This window comes from Cucumis melo, chromosome 9, assembly GCF_025177605.1.
Source record: "Cucumis melo cultivar AY chromosome 9, USDA_Cmelo_AY_1.0, whole genome shotgun sequence".
Taxonomy (NCBI): Eukaryota; Viridiplantae; Streptophyta; class Magnoliopsida; order Cucurbitales; family Cucurbitaceae; genus Cucumis; species Cucumis melo.
The window spans coordinates 6,990,541-7,014,902 of NC_066865.1; the positions used below are offsets into that span (position 1 = coordinate 6,990,541).

At 34.2% G+C, this 24,362-nt stretch overlaps 1 protein-coding gene across 1 annotated transcript; it reads right to left on the reverse strand.

Annotated features, from left to right (window-relative positions):
• Positions 1–22,901: 22,901 nt before the first annotated feature.
• On the reverse strand, positions 22,902–23,979 carry LOC127151067 (uncharacterized). The gene is made up of 6 exons (XM_051090449.1): positions 23,905–23,979; positions 23,654–23,815; positions 23,468–23,572; positions 23,329–23,401; positions 23,160–23,255; positions 22,902–23,078 (listed from the first exon to the last, which is right to left on the reverse strand). Exons 1-6 carry the CDS (start codon positions 23,943–23,945, stop codon positions 22,995–22,997), a joined length of 561 nt encoding a protein of 186 aa, XP_050946406.1. The 5' UTR covers positions 23,946–23,979; the 3' UTR covers positions 22,902–22,994.
• Positions 23,980–24,362: the final 383 nt, after the last annotated feature.

The window sequence follows — 24,362 nt, forward strand, 5'->3', positions numbered from 1 at the left end:
GAGCGGTTCTTGTTCCCATCAGTTCATCAAGCGACATGCTCAATCCTTGACTGTACATAGGCTGGAAGTTCGTATCCGATGTAGCGTCAGCGGTAAATGCCTCGTACCTAACAAGATCGTTTGACCCAACGTCCGTAAAACTCTTGGGCCGACCTCCCATTGCACGATCTTTTCCAAACATGTACGACAGTTCGTCATAGTGGGGAAACGACTTATTAAGGAGGCCCTTGGCCGTCGGATGACTCTATATAGGTGCAATAATAAATTGTTAGTCCATTTTTTTAAATATACTACATTAATTGCTCAAATGACTAGTAACGCACCTTGACCCAATCGTCGAAGACTTCTTTCTCGACGACGATGCATTTTTGTTCATCATTCCACCCAAAACCACTGCAAGTTGGGCCACGCATCTCCGCAATTGCATGGAACATTCTCTTCAATAATTTTATTCGGCTATCGATCGTTGAAACATGGACATTAGAACCTTGGATTTTGAAGGTCATCATTCTTGCCAGCTGATTTAGGTACCCAGGCCAAAACGCCCCGTTGTCAGACCTCCACCCACCAGCATTGACTAACTCCACGAGGCACTCGACGAGGTCTGCCTCTTCCTCTTTAGTCCAATTGTGCTTAGGTAGTCTCGATGAACTTTTCATGCTAGAAATGAAACACAAACATATCAGTTTCATAAATTTCCTACAATTACATACATAGTACATTCAAGTCGTACTGAATAACAGTTTGCCATTAATTTACTTACGTAATCAATACATTAAATACAAATATATTCTGAAAACTATGACAAAATAAGACTCAGTACAAGCACTACTTAAGTATGAAAATGAACGGTGAATATTTAATTGTTTTACTGGTTACGCGACTACCATTCACTAAACATTTCTTTAGCAAGGTCGTCCCTCCACCGAGTCTACTCATTGGATGTCTCTATGTAATGTATGTCATCGACGGCACTAGTCGCGTGGGTGGAATCAACCTCATCTATGTCGTCCACTATATCAAAGGTTGTCATCTCTCTATTGATAAGGTTATGGAGGAGACAACATGCGAGTATTGTGCGACATTGGACTTCTACAGGGTAGTATGACTTTCCCTACAGTATCGCCCATCGACCCTTCAAGACACTAAATGCTCTTTCGATTACATTACGAGCAGACGAATGCTTTATATAGAAGAACTCTTTCGACGTTGAAGGTGCATTTTCAGTGCCATGCCATTCCTGCAAGTGGTAGCGTTAGCCTCTGAATGGTGCCAGGAAACCCTCTGCATTTGGGTATCCGACATTGTTTTCAAAATTTATTTAATTTCAAATTATTTGGGAGAGTTTGTAAAATTATGTTTATAAATATACATTTTTTGTACATTAATTGGGGGAGTTTGTAAAATACGTTTATAAATACAAATCTTTTCTAAACTAATTGGGAGAGTTTGTGAAATTGGTTTATAAATGGAATTTGTTTCTAAAATATTTGGAGGAGTTTGTAAAATATATTTGCCATTAATTTTTTCTAAAGTAATTGAAGAAGTTTCTAAAGTAATTTTTTCTAAAGTAAAATGTTTGTAAATTAACTACGGGAGTTAGTAATTTTCTAACCCACTACATATTACATAAAATAAAGTTAGTTGAAAAAATGAATTTCAAATATATTATCATTTAACATTACTTAATACCACCCAAATTATTTGTAAAAAATAAAATAATATATTTTAACATTTAATTGAAAATGCCAAAGTTGTTACATACATCAATGTCTCGATAATTTTGCTTAAATAATAATGTCAATTTTCTTATCTATAGCTCACTGTCTTATTATTGTTCCTATGTATATACAATCAACTTTTCTTAAATAACAATGTTAATTAAGTTTGATGTATGATAAAATTTGTTAAGTTATTACGTTTTTCGTCCTAATAGGTACATGTGACACTAGTTACTTTCAAAACAGTAGCTAAGTAATAAATATGCTATTCATACATACGAGCGGTGACAAATATAGTATGGAAAGGAATGAATAAAGAATAGTATCACTTAACGTAGTAAGAAAAATACGATTTATAAGCTATAATTCCAAGTGTTTGATACAAGAAACATAAATCAATAATAACAAAAGAAAGGAATTCATTACAAAAATAATTAAGAAGACCACATATACATCAACTTTATAAGTGAATGAGGTTTAAAGCCATAGTACCTCGCTTACTAATGCTTTAAGTACGACAACCTGAAGATTCAGACAACAAATGACCTTGTCATTACATATGTGTGCCTGTAAAGATTATGTATTGTAAAAAAGAAACGAAAAAACGCAAATGAAACATACCTTAACCACAAACGAAACCTTACAAATCCATAGAACCGTACAAAAAATAAACATGTCAGTACATAATGTATGGGAAAGGAAGTTGCCTCAAAGTTAAGAAATTCCCTCAAAGACGTTTAAGAAGAACGCATTTACGGTAGAATTTAGTGCGGTGGACTCAATAACATCATATGTAAAACAGAAGCAACCAAAGAGAGACATAAAATAGAGATCAACATGTTCACAAAACAGTCGTCAGTGTGATAACACAGTGCGAAAAGAAACATAGACCATTGAAAACAGCAAGCATTTGTTGTGACAATGCATGAGGAAAAAAAGCCATAGGGAGAAAACAGAGTACAACAACCAGAATTATTTTGTAAAAAACAAATAAGTAGGGAAAATTTGAAGAACATAGCAAAGATTCATGAAACGAAGAGCAATGGAGCATTCAAAACATCAAGAAAACTAATGTACATTCTTAGTGTATTGTAAATAATTACAGACAGTGGCAAAGAAGGCAAAAAAAAAGGTTTGAAATAACTATATCTTTCAGCATATGAGACATATATGAAGTGTGGTTTGAAATGTTATATTAAAAAATGATTGAATTGTAAAGTATTGAAAATAGTGGCAAAACGTAATGGAATACAAGTAGACCAAACAAATTTTATGAACATACCATAGGAGACTGAAAGTATACCAACAGGGGAAAACAGTCGGGCATGGAATGCATGGAGGAAGGTCTAAATATATAGTAAATGGAGTATCATAATAAATAGGGCAACAACCATTAATTAAGTCCAACAAGAATCCCATAAAATAGGGGATTTCAGAAATGCAGTCAAACCCTAAAAAAGTAGCTAGTCATTTTTTCAACACAAGTACACAGTAGGCATCACATTGTTCTACATAGGATAGAGGAATAGATACAATTCTCAAACAAAAGGAGGGTCTAACAGCAATTGAATGCAGTAATTGAAATTGAACAACTTGTAAAAGAAATCAATGTTCAGAAGACAGAGTTTCAACATAAATGATCACAGAGGGAGCGAAAACAAAATTGATCATATATGGACGTGAAAAACAGAGAGTTGTGATGGTTAAACAAGTTCACAAACGAAGCATTAAAAAAATGTGAATAAAATCATGCATAATATTAAACTCATCACTGCCAATGGAAAAAGATATGCATAATTGACCCAAAATTGATCACATATGGACGTCAAGAACAGAGAGTGATGATGGTTAAACAAGTTCAGAAACGAAGATTTCAAAAAAAAATTAACAGAATCATGCATAACATTGAATTCATCACTGGCAATAGAAAAAGAAATGCATAATCGACCCAAAATAAGAACAAACATGAAAAAATAAAATCAGACGCACCACCACAATACTCATCATAGGCTGACCATACCTTTGGTGCACACCGAGAACCCCTGTCATGCTCTCATGCCCCTACTCGACTTCCTTTCACCAATTTAGTGTAGCATGTATGATAACATACCTGTTCAATACAAAAAAAAAGTGCAGTAAACTGGTTATAGGACCGGCAAGAGTGGGAGCGGCAAGGGTTGTTTGGTAGACGAAAAGGTATGGAAATATGGAGAGAGGATGAGAAGCGTTTTAGAGGTCACGCACGTTCATGGCAACTGATTAACGAAACATAAAATAAAGAGGATGAGAGGCGTTTCGGGGAGAGTAGGACAAAAAATGGAACACAAACAACACGGACAGACCCTTCAAAAAGGGGACGAACGAAATGTAAATCAACTTGAAGAGGACGGGAAAAGAGATAGGTAAAATCGAGATAATCACACAAAAATGGGAAGATAATGTGAGGAAAATGGAACAGAAAACACAGGGAAAATGAAGGATTTCGACCGAAATTTGGTAGGGTTAAAAGAGGCGTACGGCGGGTTATCTGTAGGAGAATATAGGTGATATAGGGATTAGGAAAACCCTAATCCCCTTTTAACATAATACTTGTTTGGCCCAATTTTCTTTTCCTTTTCCCCCTATATCCGAGGCCCAAACACACCCTTGAATTGTGGAAATTGTACAAAGATGTTATTGAACATACAAAATGATCTTATGAGATGATTATGTCATACGTAAAATGCATGTGATGTGATATGATTTACGATAAAAGAATTGAAAAGAAATGATCTCCATGAGTTTTAATGAAAGATTTGAAAAAAACATTCAATCTCAAAATGGTTTAAGAAAATGGTTGATGATATTGTGGTATTGTAAATCGCCTAACGCATGAGTTTTGGATGGATTTAAATCCAATGTTCTATTGATACTGCATATTATTCAGACCATGTGAGTTGACGAAATAGATTTGAGGTGTGGAGACAAACTTTATTTATTTATGTCGATTGATAAAAGATTCCTCTCATTAGACGTTTCCATCTAACCTTTCAAATGTTTTGTTTTATCTCCTCAGATCGCATCGTTATGGTAGTGGCCACACTTAACTCACATGGCATGTAGTAGCTGTAACGCTCCGAAAATTTAAGGTAAAATTTTTCTCGTTTTATGTAAAGTGCAAGTTGATATAATAATAATATAATATTAATTATATTATTATTATTAATATTTATTTTATTTGTTATAATATTAATATTATAATTATTATTATTAATTAATATTATAGAAATATTATTATTTCTAAAACAATAAACATTTTTATTACATAATAATAAATTATTATTTATTTAATATTAATATTATTAATATATTATTATTATTACTTTATTATTATTATTATTATTTAGATTTAATATATATATTATTATTTAATTTAAATTATTAATATTATATAATTATTAAGAATTATATATATATATATATATATATATATAATAAATTTTTAAAAAAAAAAAAAACAAACCCTACCTCGCGCGCGCCGTCTCTCCCCCTCCCCCTCCGTTTTCGTTTTCTCTCCACCGCGCGCCGCCATCCATTTCCTCTTCTTCCTCCATCCTTCGCCCGACCACCGCCGCCGCTTCTTCTTCTTCTTCGTCCGTCGTCTCCGTCTCCGAAAAACGAACAGCCGCCGCGACCTCAGCTCTTCTTCTCCTTCTTCTCCTTCTTCTCCGGTGAACCCGAGCCCACAGTCGCAGCCGTGAAGCTTAACGGATCTCCGTTTCGCACCCAGCCAACGCCGCCGCCGCCTGTCCATTTGTTTCCACCGTCGGACGCCTCCCAGCGTCGTTTCGCCACCGCCGCCGTCGCCGGAAGAGAGAAAGCCCTCCAAAAAAAAAAAAAAAAAAACGTGCTGCCCGTTTCGCCCAACCCGACCCGGTTCCAAGCCAACCCGACCCGGGTTCAAGCTGACCCGACCCGAAGCACTTCTAGCCGAGCCGAGCGAGCCGAACCAAGCCGAGCCGCGAGCCGAGTGAGCCGAGCCGCGAGCCGAACCAAGCCGAGCCGCGAGCCGAGTGAGCCGAGCCGCGAGCCGAACCAAGCCGGGCCGAGCCGAGCCGAGCCGAGCCGAGAACCAAGCCGAGCCGAGCTGAGCCGAGCCGAGCCGAGAACCAAGCCGAGCCGAGCCGAGCCACCTAAGCCTTCCTTCCTCCATTTCGGTTCACGGTGAGTCTTCGGTAAGGATTGTTTTGATGAATTCCCTAATGTTACCTCGTCCGATTCGAGTTTGAATGTTGGATTAAGATATGGCCCTACTTTTCTCCCTTGAACATAGTACAGAGTTGACGCTTAAGTTCTCGGGTTCCGCGGCAGGCCTGGTTGGAGATAGCTTCCTTTCCTTGGGTGGATCTGTCGAGCGTGGTTTTCGATCGAGGGGCATAACCGAGTATCAGGTAAGGGTTTTCCTACTACTGGACCCCGAGTCCAGGCTAAAACCGTAGTAATCCACAGGGGATTACACGTTAGTGACTGTACTGAATATCTGTATGCGTGTTGACTGTTAAGTACTGATATTATATTTTGTCTGATGAAAATTATACTGTGACTGCTATTTGTGGATTGAGATTTTATGTTGATGGACCTTAAAGTTACGGTTCAGTATGTAGTAAAACACTGGTCTGTATGTGGTTCATGGAGTTTGGACGGGGAAGAACAGTGAGTCCGGTTCTGGTTGGTTAGTCGATTGAATTTAGGGTTTTCCCTAATGGCGTACGAATCGGTAATGCATATAGCAACTGAGGGTGTAGATGTTTAAACCTATACTATCTGACTGACAAAGCCTATGGCGGGACTGTGATATGAATGTCGTTGGGATGTGACTGATGTAGACAGTTTAGTTTGGACTGAGGGGTAACGGTTAGCTTCATCTATGGGGTAGTGTGCCTTACGGATATGTGCATCCTTCGGGAGCACTAGACTGATATGTGCGTCCTTCGGGAGCACTAGACTGATATGTGCGTCCTTCGGGAGCACTAGACTGATATGTGCGTCCTTCGGGAGCACTAGACCGATATGTGCGTCCTTCGGGAGCACTAGACTGATATGTGCATCCTTCGGGAGCACTAGACTGATATGTGCATCCTTCGGGAGCACTAGACTGTTATGTAGGGTACCCCCGAATAGGAAGTTAACTGTTGTCCCCTAACGGGCCCAGTAGTGGGTCCTTTACTGGGTATGTTTATACTCACCCTTTCTCTTCTTTAACTTTTCAGGTAGGGGTACAGCAAGGGGCAGACCGACGAGAGGCAGGAAGGATGCGTGAAGGCCATATGGACGCGTCTAGTTTTCTTTTCGCTTCCGCTATGTATTTTGTCAGAATATTTTGACTGTGATTTTGGACTGGTGACTTGACATTTTATTTGTGATTTTTTTTTATTTTTTTTAAAATAGGGCCCGAAACTGTCTTTTGTAAGGTTTATAATGTTTTAATGAATCGTATCTGGTCCGTTTTAAATTTTATGTTGAATGGTCGAGTTTTGGTATTTGGTAGTGACCTCAGCTTAGTCCGGAATAGTTGGGTCGTTACAGTAGCTGGGCGAAAGAAGTTCAAGTGATGTTTTAAGTCATGTTTAATGATTTTGGTGATGAGTATTATAAATAGTACTAAATGTCGTTCCTAAAGTATCAATGAAAGTTGCACTATTTATTTGTCCACATTCCACGTTACATTTTCCTTTCGTCTGTCTTTTAATCCTACTTACTAGATGTTCATCGCATTACTTCACGGAGATTATATCTCAGTAGGGGTCTAGGCAACCGCGTTTCCATTCCATCGCATAAAGTGAATTGGAGCAAGGCATGACATGTCAGTTTAAAACCGACATTGTACATTTTCTTCTGTGCCCGTTTTTACAAATTTATTTTCAATAATTGTCGTATGTCCATTTTTTATTATGCCAAATAGTTAAAAACCAACATTAATTGTCTCAGGTTATGTCAGAAAATGTTTATCATCGTCTATTGTTAAATATATATATATATATATATATATATATATATATATATATATATAAAAGACGTTTCTTTGGTAGCTAGAATGCCTACTATATGCATACATGTTGTCATCCATGACAAACAAATAATATTTCTATTTCTCCTGCAATATACACAAGATCCAATACCTAAAATACTAGCACACACTTTCACACTTCCATATAGTACCACAATAAATACACATCATCCAACAACTATATGTAAAGATATAAATACATATCAATAAACATACTATATCCAACACTATAAGATCAATACTTAAAATATTCCAATAATATGTAAGATCATATTAGATAATAATTTTCTATCTAGAAGCAACAATTAGTTTCGGATCATCCATCCTTAGAAAAACTATAGGATTGCTCGTCCCTACAAAAGCTACAAGTAAAAACCTACAAGCAGAAAGACCCAAAACAGTTCTACAATATATGTACAACAACAAGTTTCTCCACAAACTAAAGTAAACTACTAACTTAACTTGACAAAAGAAAAAAAAAACATGTACGAGTTAAACCTTACACAAATCGTCCAACAAAACTTGCCCATTTTGTTCAAATCTCATCCATCTCTTCTTGCCTATATGAATTTCTTTTATTGAACTACACAAAGAAAGAAAATATGGAAAGAATTAGTTTAGATCATTTATTAAATTATAACATATAAAAAGTGAATTATTTACTTATAAGGCTAGTAATGGGAATATTAGAATTATGCACTATTTGGTGCATATACCTTTGAACATAGTACCCACACCCTACAAAATCCAATTGACAAGGACACTGCATGTATATAAATTTGATAAAAATTATTCTTATGTTTCACTAAAACTAATTATGTGTCAATGCAAGTTTACCTTTACAAGTTTTTATTTTGGAGTAGATTGATAGTATTAGACGTGTTTAGCTTGTCATGTTTTCATTCCCTAAATATTTTGAAACATTAGAAGACAATAATAAAGTGAAATAAGAAGTAATAAAGTCAATACACTTACACATTTATAACTCCATGTATGTCTTTTTGAACTTTACTTTGAAGAGATTTCAGCACATAAACACAATTCAATTTCTTGAAGATTGATTACATGCAACATCCAATGTAAACTACAATAAGAAACATCTTCAACATTAGTATACTTTTAACCTCAAATTAAAAATAATTAATGTATCCATCTTATTTACTTACCCGGTATTATATGGGATGAAAACTAATTGTTCCAAGTTAGTCGTTTCTAATTGGTTGTCTAGATTTCTAGATCAAAGATCAAGATCCTTAACATCTGACGATATTTTTTATTGGTCAATAAAAAAAAAGACTTCTTTGTTATTGCATGGTCAGATTCATCCCAAGGATACCTAAGTAAAAGCAAACTTAGTTAAAACAAGAGCAAAATAAATATAGTGATAGTATTGGAGATAAAGTACAAAAACAAATAACGTCAAAACTTAAATAGTGAAAAAGAGACTTGTTTGTCATCAATTGAACAAACAAGCCGATAGATACTATGAAATGATGTTACTCATTGCTTGATTTAAAGACTATGTATTTTTCCTTTACTGGATTTGGTATATAGTCAAATCTTCTGCCATGACCATGTTTATCAACACCTTAACATTTGGGTATTTAATGTTATCGTCAAATACTGTGGCTACTACAACAATATTATCTATTAATCTTATAGCCAAGTGACATGGTGTTCCTTTGAAAAGTATTAAAAGCATCATTAAGAACAATATCATTAAAATTTTAAAAGTGACAACAAATTCAATTACCTCCAATCTTTTGTTAGGTGTATTGATCATATCCTCATCGTCATTAAGATCTAGGTTAAAACTTCTAATGGACGATCACGAGTGATTACTTTTCTTGTTGTAACTTTTGCTTTTCGAGACTTTATCACTTCGAACATCCTCTTCTTTATTACATACTTCAACTGTAGGAGTCATTTTCGCCTTTCCTTTTACCATGTTGAAATCTTGAGATTGAGAAACAAAAACACCCACTCCTCTTACAAGTCCATCTCCCCAGTATCCAATATACTTCGGTCAAGATATCCTCACCTTGATGTGTTGTAACTAATTCATCCTACAAAACAATACGAGTGAAGTCACCATAGGTAATGTAACAAAAGATTATATATTGTATATAATTATTTTTTCCTTTTCGTGTTTCTTTCTAAAGAGTTCAATAGTAGGAAACATCACTTGTTATATTCTACAACCAAAGATATATCTTTAATTAGCATAAACATATTAAGATAAATTCTTTAATTTAATTAGAAAGAACTCACTAATCCATCAGCAAGATTCGCATATCTCTTACCAGACATGTGGTGATTGTATACACATTTCGACCTTCTTTCCCTTTGAAGACGACCATATTCCTGTACAACGCATTAGTTTGTATTTACATACCAAAACAATATTAAATTTAACATGTAAGTAAAATCATTTACCTCACATTCTTTCCTTAGTCTAGCATCCACAAACAATACTCAATGTTCTTGCTTTATATGAGAATAAATTTTAGGAAACTGCAAGAGTGATGATTGATCCTTAAATAGAAGTATGTACTTCTGAGTCAACATGGTTTTGAAAGTCCAAAACTTTCTCGATGCAAACATAAGTATAGAATATGTTCGCCATTAGAGTGTAAATCAAACAACATCTACACAATAGAAAAGAAAGGCATGTTTAGACTTCGGGTGTAAATCAAACTACAATGTATGAAAAACATATCGTAGAATTAATGCATACTGATATACAACCGAAGATTTTCTCTTTCAGCACGTTCATAACCTTAAATGTGGACCAAATAGTACCATATCCATTAACAACATGCAGTGTCCCAATGTAATCTTCAACCTCAAATACAATCTTCGATAGTGGTGGCGTGATGTGCTTCGATAGATCTTTGGTGGTGGTTTAACGGTGGAAGAGTGAGTGAGTGAGTGAGAAGAGAGGGTTTAGGGAGAGTAAAGTGAGAACAGAAAATAAATTTTTAAAAATAAAAAATAAATAAAGGATAGCTTTAATGTCGGTTTTAAACCGACATTAATCCTTCATCTTTGATGTCGGTTTGAAACTGACATTAAGCATCTGCATTTTAAAAATCGATATCCAACATCCGTGTTCATTTTTTCCAATTGACATCATAGGTCATATTTCTTCCAGACGTTCTTTTTAATAATTACAAAAATATAACTTAAAAAAACTTTGAAATGTTGTAAAAGAAATTTAACGAGCAATTAAGTATTACATCGAATTTCAATGTAGCAATTAATACAAAACATTATATAAACAACTAATATCATTTAAAGAAGCATAATGATGGATTTTTAATGAATATAAAAAAATACACTAACGTTTTAGAGAAAAATTATTGGTGATCAATCTCAGATTCCCAAATAATCAACTCCTAACCTCAAGAATTCTAGAAATTTGAAGTCTCAAAATTTCTAGATTCAATCGTCGATTGGTGTTTCAAAGAAAAATAATTATAAAATGTTAACACATTTAAACAACTATTAAATTGACCACTAAAGATGGGAGAAAAAATATAACATTAAATAGCGTATAAAAGATAAATACATAAAGAATAAGTTTAAGAATAAATTAAAAAAATAATAATAAAAAATGATAAATAACAAGATGTGAAGCAATATGTATAAATAAAAAAAATTGTATATAAAAGAGAACTTCACAGGATAATAAAGAAACTATTATAAGAGAAAAAAAAGAAACAAGAACAAGAACAATAACCAAATGTTTAATCATTTAGTCTTTTTTTGCATTTTTTTGCATTTTTTAGTTTTTTAGTTTTTTAGGTTTTTTTTTTTTTTTTTTTTTTTTGCATTTCTTTGCATTTTTTATGGATGTTTGAAGAAAAATAAATGGCTAGTTTTTTTTATTTATTTGAAATAATACCAAATTTGGTCTGCACCTAAAAAGGGCATTAAGCCTTTTACAACCAAAACCTATTAAAAAAGTTACCACTTTTTGTATTTATCCACCTACCTTAGTTAGTGTAATTAATAATTAATTTACCATTACTTTAACAAAAACTGTCCACAAAACTTTAAAAATAGTTAAATGACATTTTTAATAACAAAAGGTGGTTAATCATAAAATTAAAAAATTAGTCAAATTAAGGCAAAAATTAATCTAACAATTGCATTAATTTTAAATAAGGCCGAACAAAAATAGGTGGATACATCTACTAGGATTAGATTATAATATTTTCTTAAATCCTAAGCCATATTAGGTTGTATACTATTTTATTTTATCTTATTTCATATTATCTCGATTTATATATGTTATAGAGGCAATTGCAACAATAATATAATAATGTGATTCAAAGTATTAACGTATATAACAATATTTTTAACGAATTACAAACATAATAGAAAACCTTTTAGAGGCTACCAATGATAGAAGTCTATCACCGATAAACCATAAGAGTCTACTAGCTATAGAAGTTTATCATTGATAGACTTTCCCATATTTGAAATTTTTTAAAAAATGTTACTATACACTTGATTATTATCCCTAAAATTGATGTCCATTATAGTTACTTGATATTATATTGATTTTTGGCTTTATTTCACCTAGGTCATAAGTGACTCTTCAACAACAGCCATGATATATCACTTCCTTCGCTAACTAATACGAAACTTTAATCGTACTCTCGAATATAACTCTCCTCAAACATATAATACTCCTACTAAAAATTCAAATAATTGAATTTCATAAATTTATGTAAACCATGTGTTTATTTTGTTTTTTCTTTCTTTTGGTAATTATTACAATGTGCAGCAATTTTATTGGTGATAGACTATTTAATGGAAATAAGACATGCACAGTAGAAAAAAGAATCAAGAATTATCCTAATTGCACCTAATTAATTAATATGGAACCCTAAACTAAAAAGGGTTAAGGTTTAAGTGAAGTTTTACCTTTGTAGTTCGAAACACAGTGAGCTGATGACTTTTTTACTTCTCCCCCACTACAAGAAGCGGAGGGACTCCCTATGCAATAAAACGTTGGAAAAAGTGAAAAAATGTCGGGAAAAGATATCCTGATGTCGTTTCCTGCGTCGAAAAGGTCGTTGGTAGAAATGCGTTCGGAGAAGTATTCCAGACGCATGACCAACAATGCATCGAGAATAACTTTATCCCGACGTCTGATTAGCCGATGCTTTTCATGCGTCGGGAATAGTAATTCCCGACGTGATCATTTTCGACGTCCCTCTGTGCATCGGGAATGATTTCTCCTAACGTACTTATAGGCGACGTCTGATGTGCATCGGAAAAACCTATTTTTAATATGTCCTGTGCAACCTATTCCCGACGTTGTTTACATCGAGAGTTCCTTTTTATATGTATTTTTTTAATATTTAAATTTTTATTTTTTTCCTAAAATATTTACCTCAAACAAGTTCTCTATTTTGTGAAATAATCACATTCGTTTTGGAATAAATTAAAGAAAATTCAAAATAAATTAGTAAATGACGAAATACAAATACATATTAAACAAAAAAATTTAATATTGATAATACGAAAAAGTTCAAAAAATATAATAGCGTTCATAATACAAAAAATATAGTATTCAAAATACAAAGAAACGCAAAGAAAGTCATATGTCTCGTAATGAGCCTCGTATGCGCCATTCTACACCGCGAATCCTACAATGATACAAAAGTAGCTAAGTTTAGTACATTTATCCATATCGTCACTGTATACTATCATTGCAAAAACTTAAGAATAATCAAGACATATATACTTACCGCAAAGCTAGGGATCATGTGGTAGTCCTTACTGTGCCCGAGTCAAGTATTGTATCAACTTTCGTATTTGTTCCACTTCTGAAGCTAATGCTTGGTGATTTCTATCTTGCACTTCAATTCGTTCCAAAGCTTCATTAAGTTTAGCTTGTAATTCAATCTCTTTTTCTGTGGACTGCATTCATGACGTCGTTGAACTGCTCGCACTCCTCGTCTTGCGGACCTTCGGCTTGGGTCCCCAACCAAGAGCTTTTGAGTAGCCTAGTCGTGTACCCAACACCTGATCGCATATCTCATCCCCAGAGAGCTGCTGACTACCTTCTAGAGTAGGCTAGGACTGAAGTTCCAGCATTTGATTCTGCAATAAATTTTAAAATTAAGTTAGGTAACGCAAAAAGAGGATAATTAATAAGGGCATAAGTGTTGCTTCGATAACTTACATGCGCATCCTCTACGGCCTGTGACACGAACGTCCCAGCTCAAACGTGTGTTTCTAAAAAAAACTCCACACGGTCGACTGACTTCCCTTTTTTCTCAGCGAGCTCGTGCTGTCGTTGTAGAAATGACTGTCCTGCTACTGTGATTGTAAAGTTGCTTGTATCTAGCAGCCTTGTTCGTCCATGATTGCTCCTGCATGAAAACAAATATATTGTTTAGTTCTTATGCATATTAAAAGTTGAAATTATAATTAATCATGACAAATGGTTCAATTGTTCATATGAAATGCATGGCTTATGTAGTGGTCTCAAGGAACATATCGTCCGTCTCGAGAAAATTATTTCGTGGATATGATGATAAAATGCCTGTGGACATAGAAAATAAACATTCAATAAGCAAATACGAACACATAGCTAGAATCAAAATATATAAACCACATAAATATGTGGGTACATGGTTTGTCACTATAATTCGTCGTCATCGCTTGCATGTGACAAGTGTTCATCCACATCATCGATGAAGTCGTTAGTGACATGACACACAACCAGTCTTTCAATGATTGTGGGATCAACATCAGTCCTGCACAGAGTGTCATCCTCGATGTAGTCATCTACTCGATGGCTCACAATGATTTCTACTACATTAATGTGCTCATTCTCAACATCCTCCACTTCTGGCACCATTCCATATACGCTTATTTTGGACGACTTGCACAACTTTAAAATTGCTACCATTTTTTGGGTCATCTAGGTAAAAAAACTTGATGTGTTTGACTTGCAAAAATTACAAGTTCTTCTGCGTACCAAAAACGGGACGTGTTGATAGATTTTTACCCTAATTCAACGTGTGTTCTTTGACTTTTGTTTACGTCCGCGTCATACCACCGACACTTAACTATCCATACATTTCTTCCGAACAGATATTGTACGTGTAACACTTCGTCTAGAACACCATAGAAATTATTGTCGTCACTTCTACATGCATCAACTTAACCAAAAAAATCAACGATGAAAATTCAGAACAACCGAGGTACAACTCATTACATGCTTCATTCAATAAGTTTTGAAATATGTTTGTTCTATTTTCATCTATACCTACCACAATATTCATCGGCATTTCATCTACCAAATGACGTTCCTCTGTTTCCTCTTCCTATTCAATCAGGACTTGTAAATCATTTAGCATACCAAACATATCATCTTCTTCATTAAATTGCCTACTACTAGTTCCTCATCAAAAGGGTTACTACTAGTTCCTTCTTCAAAGATTTCTGTACCTCTAAAGCTTAATGACTCTTCATGATACACTCATTCTGTGTAGTAGGGGGATATTCCAATAGTCAGTAGATGTCGTTTCACACCCTCTAATGAGCTCCAATTTAAATTCATACATCTCTTGCATGGACACCTTGATCGTCCGTAGGCATCAATGTGAAACTTGGCAAATTCTAAAAATTGGATCACTCCCTCTCAAGGGAGAACTTATTCTTAAGTTTCATCCAACCTTTGTCCATCGTTTAAGTCCCTAAAACATAAATAGGTTTGATTAGAAACATATCTCTCTCCTCTCACATCCATAACTTACTCCCTTTAAACTACAGAGGCTACCATAACTGCAGGATAGCCAACACAACCTAATTATTAACAACAAAATACTTCAATCTTTACATCCTACCTACCCTTCCAACAACGCTACTTACAAGCTATCCTACTATCACCCTTGAAACCATCCCAAATAGAAACAAATTCAAAACAAAAAAAGGCTACCATAACTGTAAAAGAGCCATCCGAAATCAACAACAAAGTTATTCAACACAAATAGGCTACCATAATTGCAGGATAGCCAAAACAAATCTTAACACATAGTACAAAATTTTTAACGCAAATAAATTGGATTGTCCCTCTCAAATTTTTAATTCAAATCCCTCGCCCACTTCAAAATTTATATTCAACCCTCCCCCATTTCATATTTTCAATTCATCTCTCCACCCTCTTCAAAATTTCAATTAACCCCCCCCCCCCCCCCCACAATTCAAAATTTGAATTCAACCCCTCACTTCAAATTTTCAATTCAGCCCTAAACCCCCTTCAAAATTTAAATTCACCCCCCTTCAAATTTTCAGTTCAACCCTAAACTTCCACTTCAAAATTTAAATTCAACTAAACCCACTTCAGATTTTCGATTCATCCTCCACCACTTCAAATTTTCCATTGAAACCTCCCCTAAAAGTTTTATTCAACCCACTTCAAATTTCAATAAAACAACATTCAAAGTTTCCATTCAACACACATTCAATACAACAATACATTTCACAAACAAAATTTTATTCCAAAACAAAATCCTAAAACAATTTTTAAAAAAAAATCCTAAACTATCTAAATAAACCTAAAAACTAAAGATTTTAAACTTACCTCAATGTACGGCGGCATACGACGGCAGCGAGGACAACGACGGCAAGGCCAACAGCAGGCGAGGGGCACAACGACGAATCCTTCTTCGTTTCGCTTCTCTCTTTTTTTTTTCTTTGCTGTTTCGGTTCTATGTTTCACAGAATTGAAATGAAATTTATAGGGGATCTCTCGATGCAGCTAATTGAAATGAAATGAAAATGTCGGGAGATCCCACTAACAGCGTCGAAAACACTTCTTATTCCTGACACTGTTCCCGACGCACAACAACAACATCGAGAATGCTTCTTATTTCTGACGTCGTCCCTAACACATGATGCATAGCCTAGGAATACATGTCTGCCATAATTAATGTGGCCTAATTTCTGATAGATCTTTTCCGACTCATACACGACGCGTCGAGATAACATGTAATTTCCGATGCCTACTCTGACGTATGGTGCATGGCATCGAAAAACATATAATGCCCGACGTTGTTCCCGACGTATATTTTACAACGCGGGAATAACGTTTTATCCCGACGTTTTACATCGAACGTCGGAAGATTCTTTCATTTTTTACAATTTTTTTCCCAACTTCTTTCTCTGCGTCGGGAGAACCCCAATTTCTTGTAGTGCCCTTCATTATTTCTCACATTCTGCACTAGTTTTAAAGTTCTCTTTAGTTGGATTTCATGGTGCATTTTTATTGGAATTGTTTAGTTCATATAATGTTGTATTAATCTTGATCGTAGTGTTGTAAGAAACAATCTGTTTAGTTCACATTCTACGCTGTTTGCATTTTTTTTTTTTTACTTTTTTTTTTTATTCTTTTTCTGGAATCAGTAGCAATATAGTCAAAATGGAATACAAGCTAATATGTTTACCACTTGAACTCCATGTTTTCGAATGTAGAAGAAGGGTTCAAATGAAGTTGATCTTGATCGAGCTAAAATGTGGAAGAAATCTCGAGCTAACAAACAAGGAGAGTACGACAACGACGACGTTCAACAAGTCGTCCATAAAATAGTAAGTCATTACTTGTAGATTACACATTTCAAAGTATCCGTTACATAAGCATTTCTATAACTTATATTAATTTTACTATCTTTTTAGGATGAGATATCAATGAATACAGATTCGTCGTCTGTGAATAGACATTATTCGAATGATGTGTTAACCCAAGCATTTGGTACAAAAGAGCACAATGGTGGTGTGCGTGGAGTTAGTGGATATGTTATTCCGACAACGTACTTTCATTCAGTTAAGAAAGTATCAAAAGATGAGGTGAACATTCTACTTGAGAATGAAGAACCCAGAAGGCGAGTTAGTGAATTAGAGGCACAAATTCACTCAAACTTGTCTGCACACGAAAGTTGTTAAAGGCCAATAATGTTAGAGGGGATTGAAGAGAAGAGTAGGAGAGTAGAAGTGGAATCAATGGACAAACCAAAAGAGAATGAAAAGAAAGGGAAGGAGGTGGTGCAGATCAATGAACCAAAGTTCGAGGTCTTCAAGGTACGTAATCCACTATTAAACTAGAATGTCTAATATCTACGTCTTACTGAATGTGGATGTTCTTGAATTAGGAGAGAGGCTTAATTAAAATGCCTACGGAAGAGAAGTTGTATGTGAGTCGACATCAACTTTGCCAATAGCGTTGAAGTCGATTCTTAGATACGCTGAGAAGGTAATGGAGAAAGATTCTAGCATCACTTTGCCACTACCCGCTGACATTTTTGGTATTAGTCGAAAGAGTTCTGTGCTTCAAGAGAATATCATTGATCTTTGTAACATGAACGAAGTCAAAACGTTTACATTGGTGGCCTATATGATGTAAGTCAATTTCATTTCTTTGCATCGAAATTTATGTATCTCGTTTACGAATTTATATATTTTGTAGGTACTTGTATTCATCTGTTCTTGGTTCAAAAGAAAATGTGCAGTATGTCTTTGTAGATCCGTCCCTCATCTCTTCTGGAAGCACACAAGAACCTCAAATTCAAAACTTGTGTAGTAGATTGATGGTGTCAAAAGCAAACCAAGTAGTTCTTACTCCTTTTAATTCTGGGTAAGTTCAGTTAGTTTATTGGTTGCATTGCCAATAAAATAATACTTATATTTTTGTATAATTAGGGGTCATTGGGCACTGCTTGCCATAAATGCGTATGAGGATACACTATTTTACCTTGACTCGCTAAGGACGACATCCAAAGCAACTACAAGATATGTAATCGACACGTAAGTTAATCTTCTATATCATGTAGTATTGTTAATTCTAATGCATGTACAATATTATAAAATATGTGCAATCTTATCTTGGCAAAACATAGCAATAGCGATATTTCACTTGCAAAAGCACATTAATAAAAGCAGGAAACAAACTTTATGGCGAACAGTAAAAGCAAGTATAAATATTTAAATTCATTGTATTTTGAAGACTACTAGCAATTAGGATTAGTCCGTTATTTTAATTTGTTATTTTTATAGTGTCCACTACAAGTCGAGAGCACCGAGTATGGATATTATGTCATGAAGTTTATGAGATAAATTGTAAATAGGGGAAGCATTTCGGTATATGTTATATATCAAACTATTTCTTTTATGGGTATAATAATTTTCATGAATACTAATTCATTTATTTTGCATGTTTATAGATTGATACACGAAAACCATACTCACAGGCTGAGTTATATGAGATGCGGGTCGAGTTGGCTGATTTTTTTATCTACGATAGTTGTACATATGATCTACGACTTATTTGTGATTTTGAAGTAGGAAACTTTTTTTTTTTTTTTGGCTGATTTTTTGAATTGTTCATATGGGGGGTTGATTGATATACTTTTGAGACTTTGTTGTGGTTTAGAGTTTAGGTGAGTTGTTCATATGTAGGGGGTTGCCAATTATGAAACTTTATGTATAGAGATAATATACTTTTGGGCTAAGTTAGTTAATTAGATGATGTTGAGTTGAATTCTTGGAAATCTGATGGAATTGTTTATATTGGTTTTATGAATGATATGAATATTTGCAATGTTTTTGGAAATGATATGGTGAAAGATTTTATATTTGATGAATATTGTCATTTATATGTATTTATGGAACAATTTTTGGACCACTATACAAAACCAATTGAAGCATAATACAGGAACAAAAATATAATTAAATTACAATTAAAAAATAAAAAAATGCTTAATGGTTTTGAAATGTCATAAATAATAGCATTCTTGACGGTTTTAAAATGTCATAAACAACGACATTTTGACAGTTCTTAAATGTCATGAAAAAGCATACTCTTGACGGTTTTAAAATGTCATAAACAATCACTTTCTTGACAATTATTAAATGTCATGAAAAACCATACTCTTGACGGTTTTCAAATGTCATAAATATTCCTATTCTTGACGGTTTCTGTCATGCATACTCATATTCTTAACGGTCTTAAACTGTCATTAACACTTATACTCTTAACGGTTCTCTCCTCTCTTAATTCAAACAATTGAATCATACTTTTATAAGTTTATTCCATATAAGCTAGCAGGGGCACCTAATGTACCTACAGATCATGGACTCCAACGATTCGAGATTAACTGGCTAAACTCTTTTAGATCAAGCAAATCAACATTCGTTAACTAACAGGATCATTCCAATAAAGTCCCCTAGTTGCACTCCACTAACTATAGATATATTTGTGTCCAACTGTTATAACCATAATCAATAATTTAATCCTTCACAGGTTGTTCATAACCCTGACTAGATCAAATTACCATTTTACCCCTAAGACAACATCTTCCTTCTTAAGTCTCACTTATCTACTATTAAACAATTGGTTTTAGGTCCAACTGGTATAAACACTACAAGAAGGAGGGGGTACGCCAACACAGCTCTGTGTCGGCAGAATCCTAAAATGCGCTAGTATAGGCTATGCGGACGTCGAAACCGATGTCGACAAGGACGTCATGAGAAAAGCATCGACGTCGCCTCTTCCGACGTGAGAACAGGACGACGTTGGCAAAGGTTACTACCGACACACTCTTCGCCGATATGGTCAATACGCCGGCAGTGCGAAACTACCGACTTGTTAACAACATCGCAAATACCTCACTGTTTGCGCCATCTAATAAGCGGCGTCGACAATCAAATTTAATTTTTTATTAATTAATGTAAAATTAATAAAAACTAATTTACTTTTAACTTTTATTAATTAATGTAAACTTTAAAAAAATATTAAAATTCTAAACTGAATTAGAATTAACATAAAATTAAAAAAATTACAAAATACCAAATCAAATTTATTATTAATTGAAATATTAAAAAAGTACACGTTCTAGGTAATTCAAATATAAATTGCAGGTAAGCTATAGAAAGTTTCTCACTTGCATATTACCTAATATGCAAGTAAGGGGCTTTCTATGACTTACTTGTTTCGATTATCGATCTTATCATTTTCTGCTTCTCTCTTTTGAATCAATTTTCTGAACCACCAGAGTTAGGGTTCTTTCTGTTTCACGTAAGCTTGTATTTCTTCAGATGCGGCTCGTAATAATATTCAACTTCCCTTCCTTTGTTTGAGTTTCTCCACTGCACATAATGATAAAATGCACAACAAAGTTCGATATCAAAAATAGATATAATAGAGATAAAACATAACATACATTTGTAGAAAATAACAGAACAACCATCGATATACATTCAAAAGCATCAACATACACACAACAGAACAATCATCGACGTACATTCAAAAGCATCAATTTACATTCAACAACATCAACATACATTCAACAGCATCAACATACATTCAACAGAACTCGGTGTCCAAATTTGCAATGTACACAATGTTCAGATTTGAAATGTCCACACACCAACATCCCATTTTCTTCATTCTTTTTCTTTTCAGTTGAATTAATGAATGGTTTATGCCTATTTGTGACCTAATGAAACATAGTGTACTTACAGCCTGTGCAAACTAAACGACTTGTGGTTATATCCCTCGTTCTCCACTAAATATAAGTTGTAGTTTTATCATTAGTTTGAAACTAAAATCTAAAATCTAACCTAAAATATAAACTAACACTACAAGAAATTTGGCCTTTAATGTCGGTTTAAAACCGACATTAAAGGCCTTTAATGTCACTTGGCGACCGACATCTTTGTGAGCGTTATTAAAGGCCTTTAATGTCGGTTGGGCTTTAATGTCGGTTTATAACCGACATTAAAGGTGTCTTTGATGTCGGTTATAAACCGACATTAAAGACCTTTGATGTCGGTTATAAACCGACATCTTTGAAGGTGTTATTGAAGGTCTTTAATGTCGGTTTATCTTTAATGTCGGTTTATAACCGACATTAAAGCTGTCTTTAATGTCGGTTTATAACCGACATTAAAGATGTCTTTAATGTCGGTTTATAACCGACATTAAAGATGTCTTTAATGTCGTTTTTAAACCGACATTAATGTTGCTTAGTGCACATCTTTAATGTCGTTTTTCCACCGACATTAAAGACACATTTAATGTCGTTTTTCCACCGACATTAAAGACACATTTAATGTCGTTTTTAAAGATTCATTTCATGTCGTATTTATAATAGTTTTTATGACGGCAAAACCGATATTATTTGAGTCGAACTACGTCCGGAAATGTTCGTCATCGTATTGTAAAAAATAAAAAAATTGCTTGCACACTAGCTATAATGCCTACTACTCAATGCACACAATAATACCTAATTCACCTGCAATGCACACAATTATACCTAAAATTCCAGCATACACTTCCAACACTTACATATAGTCACATATCAATAAACACAACTATATTCAATACTATAAGTCCAACTACTCCAAATCCTCCAATATATACACTTATATATAATCACACATATCAAACAACACATCCTACCATCCATGGCAAACCAATAGTAAACACCTACAATGCATAAGATCCAACACTAAAATACAAGCACACTTTTCCACACTTCCATATAGAACTACAACAAATACACATCATCCAACACTTACATATTATAAACACAACTATATTCAACACTATAAGTCCAACTACTCCAAATCCTCCAATATATACATAATCACACATATCAAACAACACATCCTACCATCCATGGCAAACCAATAGTAAACACCTAAAATGCATAAGATCCAACACTAAAATACAAGCACACTTTTCCACACTTCCATATAGAACTACAACAAATACACATCATCCAACACTTACATATTATAAACACAACTATATTCAACACTATAAGTCCAACTACTCCAAATCCTCCAATATATACATAATCACACATATCAAACAACACATCCTACCATCCATGGCAAACCAATAGTAAACACCTACAATGCATAAGATCCAACACTAAAATACAAGCACACTAACGCCATTAAAGATAATATATAAGATCGTGATTTATAAACACAATAGAAGGTTCCTTCACTAACTAAAGTATAGGTACAAACTATCTAACAAACAACAATTAGTACGGGACCACATGCCCTTCAAAAAACTATAGGACTGCCGTCCCCTACAAAAACTTAACTCGACCAACTACTAACCTAACTACAAAAATCAACTACTAACCTAACTACAAAAATCAACTACTAACCTAACTACAAAAAGCAACTACTTACACAAATCTGCTAACAAAAGCTGCCCATTCAGTTCGAATCTCATCAATCTCCTCTTGGCTATATGCATTTTTGGTATTGAACTACACACAAAGAGAAAGATATGGAAAGTATGAGTTTGGATCACAAATTGTAATATGTAAAAAGTTAAAGTAGAAACTTACAAGGTTAGTAATAGAAGTACTAGAATTATGCACTATCTCATGTATGTACTTTTGCACGTAGTACCCGCACCCTACAGAATCCAATTGACGAGGGCACTGCATGTATATCAATTGAATACAAATTAATCTTATGTTTCATAAAAAGTAATAACCTGTAAATGCAAATTACCTTTACAGGTCTCCATTTTGGAGTTGATCGATAGCGTTGTAGATCGTGTTTCGCTTGCCATGTCTTCAACCCTCTAAATATTTTTAAACATTAGAAGACAAGAAAGTTAAATAAGAAGTAATAAAGTAAATACACTTACACATTTATGATTCCATGAATGTCTTCATTGACTTTACTCCGAAGAGAGTCCAAAACATAAACGCAATTTTCACGAAGATCGATAACATGCAACATCCAATGAAAACTACAATAAACAACATCTTCAATGTGAGTACACATTTAAGCTCAATGGAAATATATTAATGTGTTTCTCTTCTTTATTTACCCGGTATTATATGGAATTAGCACTTTCTGTTCCAAGTTAACTGCTTCTAGCTGGTTGGCTAAATTTCTGGATCGAAGATCACGATCTTTGATATGTGACGATATTTTTGATTGGTCAATGACAAAAAAATTCTTTGCACAGTCACATTTATCCCAAAGACATCTAAGTAAAAGCAACCATAGTTAAAATATCAACAAACTAACTACAAAAGTGGTATTGGAGATAAAGATGAGTATAAGTTGTCTACTTACGTAATATACGCTAGTATACACATATAGCCGATTTCAACCATGCCGCAGTAATGCAACAAATCTTCACGAGCTAAATAAACAAATTTGTCACTTCCAAATATGTGCTCGTTCATTGGGATGCGAATCATGTCTACATCCTCCATGTTCTTCATGGCATGTCTATTTAAAAGCTTAATAATGCCGTTAACGTCAGTATAATTTGAAGGGTATACGACATCCTTCCTAGTTGAATGCTCCTATCACAACCAAGGTTCTAAATTCAAAATACATATACAAATAAAATCAAAACTTAAATAGTAAAAAAAAGATACACACTTGTTTGTCATTGATCGTAGAAACAAGCCGACGAGGCCATTCTATAATGTTACCCAATGCTTGATTTAAAGTCTCTATCTTTCCCTTCACTGGATTGGGTATAGTCAAATTTTCTCCCGTAACCACGTCTACTAGAACTTTAA